The following is a 10,765-nucleotide window of genomic DNA, read 5'->3' as shown; positions in this document are numbered from 1 at the left end:
TAAATCTAATAGATATTTGCTTTACTGTGTCCTGACAATAACCAAGTTATAGAAAAACAAATGGGGTGATTCAAAATAAAATTTAACTCCATTGGTTTCATCGCACTTCCTGTTTCTAATGATAGGAACAAATGAAGGCTTTTCATGTGCCCTCATTCAATACTCAAACATTGTTCTCAATCTTGAAAACACAGCACATCAAACTCCAGCGCTCAAGTTATTTTCACGGTGTTGATTTTGGCCTGTGTTGTACCTCAGCAATCTCCTCTTTGGCCAGCTGCAGTTTGTCGGGTTTGTTGGCCCACAGCAGCTTGGCCTCAGTCTCCCTCTTCTTCTGCAGGGCGCCCTGAGCATCCTGCCAGCGCTGCCACGCCTTCATCCGGTGATCAAAGGTCGCCTGCGGGTCACAGACACGCAGAGGATTATTTCATGTTTATATTTGGTTATTTACTTTAGCCATGTAGCCGAGGCTCCTATTCAAAACTGTTCATATCAATGTCAAGCCTTTAATGAGTATCAACGGTAGGGCTGCTCCCTCTTAGTCGATTAGTCGACTAATCGGTCGTTTTGGTCTTAGTCAACTTAGATTTATTTAATCGATTAGTCATATTTTATGCTTTTTTCATGCTGAATGACTTATTTCCAAGAAACGTACGAGCACATCTCTGGTAAAAACAAGAATTAAAGTGGGGCTTTTGCATGACTCTTTGCGGAGAAACTCAGATTTACAGATCTGTCGATTAAATCAACTAATCGATTAGTCGATACAATTGAATGAGTGTTAGTCGACTAAGAATTTCTTCAATCGAGCACAGCCCTAATCAATGGACATTTTGCTTGTTGTTGGTGAGGGTTCTTGATTTGGATATATAATTTCACTGGCATTTCATCTTGTCCCTTACTTCCTCAAAGGAAAATGTTTACAAGGATACTAAAAATGTTGGACTTGACCTCACTGCTTAAGATAGTAAGCCACAATGACAGTAGAAAAGACTTGATTGTAACGAATGTAGCAACCTGCACAGCAATGAAATTGACCTTTAGGCTTCAAATGACCTCTTAACCTTTAGTGAAGGTGCTCCTGTTACGTACCCTCACGGCTCCGAGGAGGCGGATGTAATCTGCGATGAGCTCGGCAAAGTTGAAGGTGTCGTTGGCAGCCTGTTCCTGGTGTAACTGCTCCATCTTGTCCTCCACCTCTGCCAGCTGAGAGAGAGCCCGGGACAGAGCAGTGTTGTCCTCTGCGCTGCCCAGCATGGCCGTGCTTTTGGCAAAGTTGGCTGTGTTTAACGACAGTTCTGGTGGGGGGGGGGGTGAAAAGTGAAATGTGAACAAACATCATCAAGGCTGTGTAAAAATAACACTTTGGTAAAGAGCTGCTTATCTTAGGAGTTTTTAAAAGGAGGTAGAGTTGTGAAAATAAAGACTAAAATCATCAACAGCCACCTGATACACAAACTCAACTTGGTAAATATTTAATGAATTTTTTATAGGAACATGCCACCGTTTTTTGAAATAGGGGTTATTCACAGTCTCCCCTAGAAGTAATACGTTTTCTTTTGGCTCACTTTTACTCACGACATGCTATCCGGCAACAAAGGATTCCATTCACTATGCTAAGCTAAACTAGCAGCTGCGCTGCCGGACTAAGACAATGCATGCACTGAGACAAAAATGCGTTTGCCCACCTATCTAAATCTAGGGGAGACGGTGAATAACCCCTATTTCAAAAAACGGTGGCGTGTTCCTTAATAATATATCCTAAATATTCCCATATTGGTCAAGTTTCTGATACCAGCTCATATCATTATGGAGGGAAATGACGGAGACACCGGATCTCATTAATGAACGTCACCCTGATCTTGGTGTTAAAATGATCCTCATCCATTGCTAAAATAAAATCTGACTAATCAATACTCCGCTTAGGACACTAATTGAAGGCATATCATGTCTGTGGTTGGAAGGGAGCCGACTAACCTTTCCTGTGGATGACCAGAGATTCGACCAGCGCGTGGAGCTTCCTGAAGTGCTGGTCTGCAGATTCCACCTCCTGCAGCTTCTCCTCAAACCACTGCAGCAAAACACACTCAAGAGTTGTTACCGTGCCAACATCAACAACATCTGCTGCAGATGCCAGTGAAGGCTGAGCTCTCGGACATTACAAAGGTTACTTAAGGTGAAGTAATTATAATTTAAAGTGTGCAAATGAGTCATAGAAACTTATTTCAATGTAAATATTTTTCCAAACTTACTAGATTCATGCAACAACTCTGATCCTACATGTATTCAAAGTATGACTCTTTAAGAGAAAAGTATTAAGCTTAAAACACGCTGGAAATCCGGTGCAGATGAATGCACCCATCTTCTTTTGAATGTATTCAGCTGGAGTAAACATTCACTTGAATATTGGAATACGCTCAGTGTACGCATGCGTGTGGTACTTATCGTATCAAGAGGAAATCAGTGAATCAGTGTCACAGCTCGGCTTCTTTATACAAAAACTCTTGACAAACCGGGTCTTTGATCACCTTGACTGGCTGCCTCATCTTTAGGATTTAGTGAACCACGGTGCTATCTACTAAATACATAATTACAAATGTTACCTTGCACCATAGCAAACAAAAAACCACTGGACATAAAAAGGTTGAATCAATACCACCAGATCAGTTTACAAAAGAATGGGTTTGCCAGTCTGTCTGATCATTTAAGCTTATCATAAATGAGAATTTGCACTGAGATTGCTATGACAATCTCAGTGCAAATTCTCCTCAGAACTCTGCAAAAAAAAAAAAGAAGAGAAAAGTAACTCCTATTTTGTCACTGTGCCTTTTAGTGTTTTAACCAGAGTATTCCATTAGCCTTTTACTGAGAGCTTGAAATATTCTGCTTTTTTACTGGAAATGCAGATTTCCTCATTACAAAAATGATCTACTGTTCACAACAGTTTTTATTCTGAAGAAGCCCTGATGCAGCAGGAGTGTCTGTTTGCAGCAGAACTCACCACGTCCGACTCATTCATCTTGATTGTCATTTTACTGACAGCATCTGTTGCTTTGTTGATCATCTTCAGGAAGCCGGCGCCGCTCAGAGCCTGGGTGCTCACTGCTCTTGGCAACTGAAGACACACACACACGCATTACAGTACAGCTGTCTGAATATACCAAAGCTTCAGATACACAAAGTGATCAAGTAGAAATGAATGGCAGAGGAACAATAAGTTTATCTGAAAGCGTTTTCTCGACTTGAACACAACATTTCGAGATGCAATGATCATTTAATTTGCAAACTATTGTGTGCCAGGGGATTTATGGTCTTAAAGAGTACAGCATTTCTCATTAGATCAGGCATAAAACTAAATAAACGTTTGTCTTATAAAAAGCTCCGCGCCTCGAGGCTATCCAAACTCAATTTCGACTTACTTCTTCTCTCTCAAGGAACTCTCTGACATCGGGATCTTGGAGGAGTGATGGGTGATTTACCACCCTCTGGAGATACCTGTCGAATGGGAAAATGCAAAATAAAAGCCTGAGTAGTTTACTCCTAACACTATAAAACTTTAAGGTTACACTTTATTTGAAGGTATCTACATAAGAGTGACATGACACCGTCATGAACGTGTCATAAACATTATAAACAAGTCATAAACGTTTATGACATAACGCTTCTTTTAGTGTCATTCGGTTTTTGTCATGACAAGTTATGGTTAGGGTTATGGTTCATGTGTCATGACAGTGGCATGTGTTCATGACAGTGTCATGTCACTCTTTTGTAGAGACCTTCAAGTGAAGTGTTACCCACTTTAAACACTATGATTTTTGTAGCAGAATTGAGCTTTTATTTCATTCCTTCTTTCCTACCTCTCCAAGGCAGCTCTTCTTCTCTCAACAAAGTCGGCAGATGAGGAATCTTCCTTTCCCACCTTCACCTTTGTCATACCTATGCAAGACAACATGCCATCTCATAGTTGTTGGGGATTAGATTTATAGTTACAGTATTAGAAGACACAGTAAAGCCAAGTCAGCCTACCCAGGATGCTTTTCTCTGGTGGTGGAGGCACGATGAATCCATTTGGTCCGTGCTTTTCAGAAAGCTTCTCGTAGAGGCCGAGGAAGTCGCTGAAGCGTCGCCTCACTGTAAATGTCTTGTTGCGGAACATGGCCAGTTGGGTCTGAAACACATTCATATTATTGGACTGGATGAACCTAAAAAGGCTTACATTTGGTGAATAACTACTATAAAATTCTGGCGTAATCTATGTTGGCCTTTCAAGACCAGTGCATGGGCATTTCTTCAACAATATGCTGACCAGTATTTCCTCTCTTGGCACACTGTTACCACATATCTGATGAGTAACTGTGCTAACGTCCTCTGGATTAAATATGACCAACTTCAGGATAAGTGAAACACTGTATATTAACAAATTTTTACCTCTGTGGTTAACTTGTAGGCCATGTAGGCGTTCATACCGTCCCCTGAAAGAAAAAGAAAAAAGGATGAAAGTCAGTGCAACAAAAAGTCACAAAATGATATAAATACTTACAGAATATTACTTAAGGCAAGCTGCATGTGGATTACCTTTATGGTGCTTTATAACTAGTTTCTCTTCTTGGTCCCTTTGTCTTTTTCACAAGTTTGAAATAATCAAATTTAGGACTCAAACACCTCTTTGATGTTAACAGTGCACAAACTAATTTGTAGCCTTATTGCAATTCAATTTAAATACTAAAAAAAACCCAGATCAAGACAGAATCTAAAGTAATAAATCTCACCTATTTTTTCAGGGTCTTTGACGGAGACAAAGATGTCAAATTTGTCTCCCTGCTCTTCTTCTTCCTCTTCTTCCAACTGAAAATATATTGAACAGGAAGTGAAATTCTGCCAGTCGCAATGACCTGCAGTCAGCTTCATTTTCTTCTTTCTTTTTTTTTTTTTTTTTAACTTTAGTTTGTTTTTGTAAGATGTTAAACTAGTCTACAAAATGCAAATTAAACAACCAACTGACTCTTCTCAAAATTATGATATTCCAGAAAACTACAACTAGAAAATCCTTGAACAGTTTTCAGTCATGACTTTGTTACAGTCACAGTGGGAGTTTCACTCTGGGATTAGATCTGTGTGTACCTCCTCCAGGGCAGCAGACTGTGGCTTGGCCAGGCTGGCAGCTGCTGACTGGGAGAGGGCGGACGCAGACGGTTTGGCCGTCACATCTTTCCTTCTCTCGCCCCGCGGACTGTCGAGAGAAAGCTCCACTGTGGCTTCTTTTGAGAGAGGAAAAGAAACAAGACTGAGGTCATAACATGCTGAATGGAAAATGTGTAGAGAGATGTACATTACTTATTTTATGTCCTGGACTGTGTGACACAATCAAATATGCAAGTTCATGCACGGACATGGACTCTGAATACCTTGTCTTTTTTGCTTTCAGCCTTCAGCTTAATACATTTAATAACATGTGGACCAGTGCTTGGAAACTGAAGTCACAAGTACCTAATTTATTAAACAGTTAAACGGGAACTCCCACTTTTTACAAACCAAAGATGTTGGGAAGTACTACTGCATACAGTATGTAAAAAAAGTAGATACATCGCCTTAAGTCACTTGAGTTTGAAAGTTTGAAACTGTATTGTGCATTGTGGGTAATGTAGGTATAAAAATTAATCCCTGGTTTGAGTCTGGCCATGAACCTTTGCTGCATGTCATCCTCCGTCTGTCTCCCCATCATTTTCTAAAAGCTTTTTTTCCACTATCTAATAATGGCAAACACACCTCCAAAAAACAAACAGTGGAAACACACCAAACGGCCATCTGGTGTTTTTAAAATTGTAGTTTGTTCTGGTTATGTTTAACTTCCAATAAATAGCTTATTAAAACTAAACATTTTCATCCCAGAGTGCAGTTATCTGTTGCACACATGACTTTGAGTGTACGGTAACTGTTCTCGCATGATCAAATTAACTGAAATACGAAGATAAACACTTGAGTCTGCATGAACTGCTTTAGGCTTTATGTGAACACTCCCTTTGTCACTAATGCTCCCCTTAGAACACTAAATCCTAAAATCCTGATAATGTAAACATAATAAAAAGAAATAGTGGACCCACTAGAAAATATATCTGCCTCCTCTTCAGATTGGACTCCATTAGTCTTGGAGTTGACAGTGCTGGTGCTGGTGATGCTGGGCAGTGTGGTGACGGCTTCCTCAGTGAAGATATCAGGAGGTTCTGCACGACTATTGTCTTGCAGAGGCCCACCTATATTGCTTACGTGGCTAGCAGCTTTGGTTTTGACAGGTTTGTCCTGCTCTTTGCTTATGGTTTTCTTTGAGGTGGCACCCAGTGGCTCACCGAACAGATCCTCGTCAGGTTCACCGAAGAGGCTTTTCTGTTGCTGCATGGCAGATTTAGTCTGCCGTGGTTCTGTGAACAAGTCTGTTCCCTCATCTTCGAACAGATCGACTGTTGCCCGGCTGGGTATACTGGCAGCAGCAGCGGGTGGAGCATCACTAAGGAGGTCAACCAAAGGATCAAAACATTTTTCACGGGCAGGTGGTGGCTGCTGTGCGACACTGGCCGGCAAATCATCGCCAAGGTCGACGATTGGATCAGTGGCAGTTTCTTTTGCTTCCTGTTCATCGTCACTTCCTGTTTTCCCATCACCAGGTGTGTCTGTAACACCACTGGTCACTCCACTGTTATCCGTTGCTGCTTCTACAGTAACATTCGCTACTACAACTTCCTCTTGCAGTGCTTCATTTTCACTTCCAAATATGTCCTCAAACTCATCTGAGGGTTCATCTAAAGGGATTTCAGTTGTGTCTTTTGCGGCATCTGCAATGGCACTTTCAGCTGCAACCGCCTCATCCGGAGAATCGGTTACGTTGTTTGTCAGGTCGACAAAGTCATCCGAGGGTTCGCTGACGACTTCGTTCACTGGTTTGTTTTCCGTTTGGCTGCTGACAGGCTCGATTAAGGGCTCATCCATGATGTTACTGGGAGGCTTCATTAAAACATCAGTGGGTTGACTGGCAGTTGGCAGTGTGGTGTCCATTTCGGTCATTGGAGGGTTACTCTGGAGATGAGAGGAAAAGGTTTTTAGAGTATGTTTTAGAGTATTTAAATAGAGAGGCAACGGGGCGAACCTGGTAGCTAACCTGGTTGATCATACGCCCTTATGTACTAAGGTTCGATTCTGACCCACAGCCCTTTGCTGCATGTCATTCCCCCTCTCCCCTCTGAAGCTCAGCAGCGACAGGACGCCATCACTCGTGAAGTCATGGCAACCAAATAAACAACAGCGCGAGTACTACAGTTTCTCAGGCAGATTAACCAACAGCGAGGAAAGCCACGACATAAAACCGCACTCAGGCGGGTCCCGTGAAATATGACAGCTGCAGTTTATCGGAAAATAGCGTTGGGCACACTGAATTTGATGAATTTACTGCACAATGATTCTGACAGTAGTAGTGGTCATAGTGAGTAAAACGGTGTTGTGAGATGCACACTCCAAAAAGTGTTATGTATCTGGAATTGTTCATGAGCTGTGTGTGATAGGCCTATCTGTAAAGCTGAACAGACTCCGTAGTAACAGGCTAAAACTGACTTTATTCTGATCCAAAGACTATGTGTGAAAAAGGACAGATAAGAGACACTAACATTATATACTGGCATTTTGATAAACCGTTGTAAATAAAGCAAACAGTTGCTAAAAAGGAACTACACGCTGTTTTCAGGTAACGTTACTGTTGAAGTTCAAACCTTGAACTTATCCTGTACTCGATTTTTTCCCCCACCCCTATCTTGCACCATCATCCAAGTCACTGGTGTCACTGTCCAGTTGTATGGTCTTAACATACAAAATACATGTATTTTAACTATAATATTGCAAAAAAAAAACGAACAAAAAAAAACAAAAAAACACACATAACGTCCACAAACTCATCAACTGTAATCACAGTCAACTACGTTTTGACAAATATTATCAGCTTTGAAGGGATTTTAGGAGAATCAAACAAGAAATATGGTGGTTTCAGTGCGAGCTATAGTAGATACTGAAATTGGTAGATGTGGCCTGCTAAGGTCACTCTAGAATTATTATAGGTAATGAATGGAATAATGTTTGCTTTTGTAATCATTTGTATGGTATTGCTTACTTTATTCTGAACTGAGCCTCCAGATTTGAAAGCTCAGAAAGAACAAAACATGTTTTACGTCATTCGAGGCCACTGGGTATGTAAAATATTCCTTTGAAGAAGAAAAAAACAGTAAGTACCTTGTAACAGAAGAAAAGCAATGTCATGCTGAAACATTTTATCATATTTCATAAATAGCTTTGTCAGACGAAACGCTCACAAATAAGACAATGGATATACACTTGGTTGCCAGGTTAATATGTATGCCTAGCTGAAACTAGTCTTGCATTGCCAGACCTTCCTCCACAGCGCTGCGGAGGAGGGTCTGGCTAGTCCACACAGCATTCCAGGAAGGGAGAAAAACGTGCTCTGGTTTATTTGCATTTCTTTAAACCAATCACAATCGTCTTGGGCGGACAGAGCCACGGTGCCGCTGTAAAATAGGAACTTGTTTTGGTGGAACATGTGTACGTTCAAAAGTTGTTCTAGGCATGCAACAGAAAACTCAGGTTGGACAGATAGTCTAGCTAGCTTTATGATCATTTAAGAGACTGTAGTTTGTGAGGCTGTTGAATTCACTTCAGCTACTGTCTCAGTTAAATGTAACATCCAACTTGCTGAGTAATGCCTTCCGTGTAGCAGTGAATCCAGCGTTAAAAAAAATAATCAAAGACAGCAACTTTCCAATCTGTCCTCTGAACTTTTGACTGTGGGAAAACATCCGGGTTCTGACCATGTGACCACAGCTCACTCACATGACAGGAGGCGTCTTTTAAGTCTTCATTTCAAAATTTAAAACCACTTCATGTGAATTACAAAACAAAAGATGATGTCAACTTTCACAAACAAACCACACCGACCTAATTTTTTTGCCGACTGCTTACATTAGACTGCTGCTTGCTTTACCTACGTTACTGAATGCATTGCATTGAACATTTTGAAGAGGATACCATCAGACTTTAGTGCAAGTTAATCTGCTTTCATGTGGAAGACATCCTGCACAGAAAACATCCCCATATCATTAACGAAATAGAAATTGTATTAGATTAATTTGTGTCATCTGGTCTCCTAATCAACTTGATCAAATCACAACTAGCCAGTTTTCCACATTGTAACTTTTCAGGAAGAAATCAATACCAAAATGTATGTTTGTTTGTTTGTTTGTTTGTTTGTTTGTTTATGTATTTACCTTTCACCAAGGCAAATTCCACATGATTGTACTTATTGTGGCAATAAAACCTTTTCTGATTCTAAAAACCTTTTCTGATTCTGATTTAAAAGCCAGAAACGGTGATAGAAAGTGGATTTTCAATGACTATCTGGTCCATCTCCAAACATTACTTCAGCTACAGTCTCTGTTGAATGTAACATCCACAAATTGCTGAGTAATGCTTTCCGTGCAGCAGTGTATCCAGCGCTCAAAAAAAGAAAAAAAATCAAAGACAGCAACTTTTCCAATCTGATCTGGATCCGTCCTCTGAACTTTGACTGTGGGAAAACATCCGGGTTCTGGCCATGTGACCACAGCCCACTCACATGACAGGAGGCTTCTCGAGCCAGCTTTTTAAGTCCTCATTCAAAAAAAAATGAGAGTGAATTTTAAACCACTTACTAATATGAATAACAGAACCGAAGATGATGTCAACTTTCACAAACAAACCACACATTCCTCATTCTCTGCAGACTGCTGACATTATAACTTTGATTTGTGTCATCTTGTCTCTTAAGCGACCTGTATCAAATCACAGCTACTCTCCACATTGCAACTTTTCAGGAAGAAATCAATACCAAAATGGGCGTTTGCAACAGTGTCACAGATAACCACTGGCTGTTTAAAAGCGGTGATAGACGGTGGATTTTCTGCAACAAACCCACCCCCATACTGCTTTGATAATTTAAGTTACAGTAAATGCTTTAAGTCTAACATCATCCGACATGACAGTTAATTATGTTAACATTATTTTCTTACCGTTACCTCAACGCTAAAACTAGCTAAATGTTTGTCAACACAAAACTTTTGCTAAAAGCGCTTCATTAGCTTTCTTCGCTGACGTTAGCTAACTGACGTTAGTCTTTGGGCAGCTTAGCTTAGCTTAGCGTGAAATCGATGTTAACTCCGCTCAGACATACTGCGCTCATGAAGAGGTCTTCCCCGTCGTCTTCATCACTGTCTCGGCCTCCGACTTCTTCCGAGTCCAGCACATCTTGGTCCTCGGAGTCGGGGAACGGAGGAGGACTGCGTTCCGAGCTGGTCGCCATCTTCAATCTTCTTAAACACACACAAGGGGAGGCGGCAACGTCAACTGCTCCCCTCTTCTGCTCTGCTTGCACCGCACCGACGTGTCTCCTTCAGCGGCTACCTCCGCTGCTCATGTAAAGCACTACTGTGGCGGTAGTTCGCTCGCACTACTAGACCAAACAGAGGAGTGACTGGAGGCTCAGGACGTGCAAACCACCGCTGTCTTTTTACTTCCTGGTCCTCCTCCTTGTCAGGTTAGCTTCACTGTTAGCTTCACAGAAGGCTTGGCAGTCATGAGACAGATACAGCGGTTGAAACAGTAACGCCGACCTGGACAGGGATTGCAGTTGTGTGTAGCTAAACTGCCTACAGCTCAGTGCCCATATTAGAGACGTCCG

The 10,765-nt window shown here is 41.3% G+C and overlaps 1 protein-coding gene across 1 annotated transcript in view; it reads right to left on the bottom strand.

Annotated features, from left to right (window-relative positions):
- Window positions 1-10,754, bottom strand: part of snx1a (sorting nexin 1a) — a 17,561-nt gene extending 6,807 nt beyond the window's left edge. Inside the window, exons 1-12 of the mRNA XM_039808245.1 lie at window positions 10,259-10,754; window positions 6,102-7,068; window positions 5,122-5,258; window positions 4,770-4,845; window positions 4,429-4,472; window positions 4,027-4,168; window positions 3,858-3,936; window positions 3,420-3,495; window positions 3,002-3,115; window positions 1,978-2,071; window positions 1,093-1,298; window positions 254-397 (exon numbers count right to left, since the gene is read on the bottom strand). Coding sequence (XP_039664179.1) covers window positions 254-397; window positions 1,093-1,298; window positions 1,978-2,071; window positions 3,002-3,115; window positions 3,420-3,495; window positions 3,858-3,936; window positions 4,027-4,168; window positions 4,429-4,472; window positions 4,770-4,845; window positions 5,122-5,258; window positions 6,102-7,068; window positions 10,259-10,387 — 2,208 coding nt within the window. The 5' untranslated portion in view covers window positions 10,388-10,754. The remainder of the gene's footprint in view (window positions 1-253; window positions 398-1,092; window positions 1,299-1,977; window positions 2,072-3,001; window positions 3,116-3,419; window positions 3,496-3,857; window positions 3,937-4,026; window positions 4,169-4,428; window positions 4,473-4,769; window positions 4,846-5,121; window positions 5,259-6,101; window positions 7,069-10,258) is intronic.
- Between the last annotated feature and the right edge of the window lie 11 nt (window positions 10,755-10,765).

The sequence above is a fragment of the Perca fluviatilis genome, chromosome 8 (assembly GCF_010015445.1).
Source record: "Perca fluviatilis chromosome 8, GENO_Pfluv_1.0, whole genome shotgun sequence".
NCBI classification, from domain to species: Eukaryota; Metazoa; Chordata; class Actinopteri; order Perciformes; family Percidae; genus Perca; species Perca fluviatilis.
The sequence above is the reverse complement of the archived record's forward strand: the minus strand, read 5'-3'. Positions and strand labels throughout refer to the sequence as shown.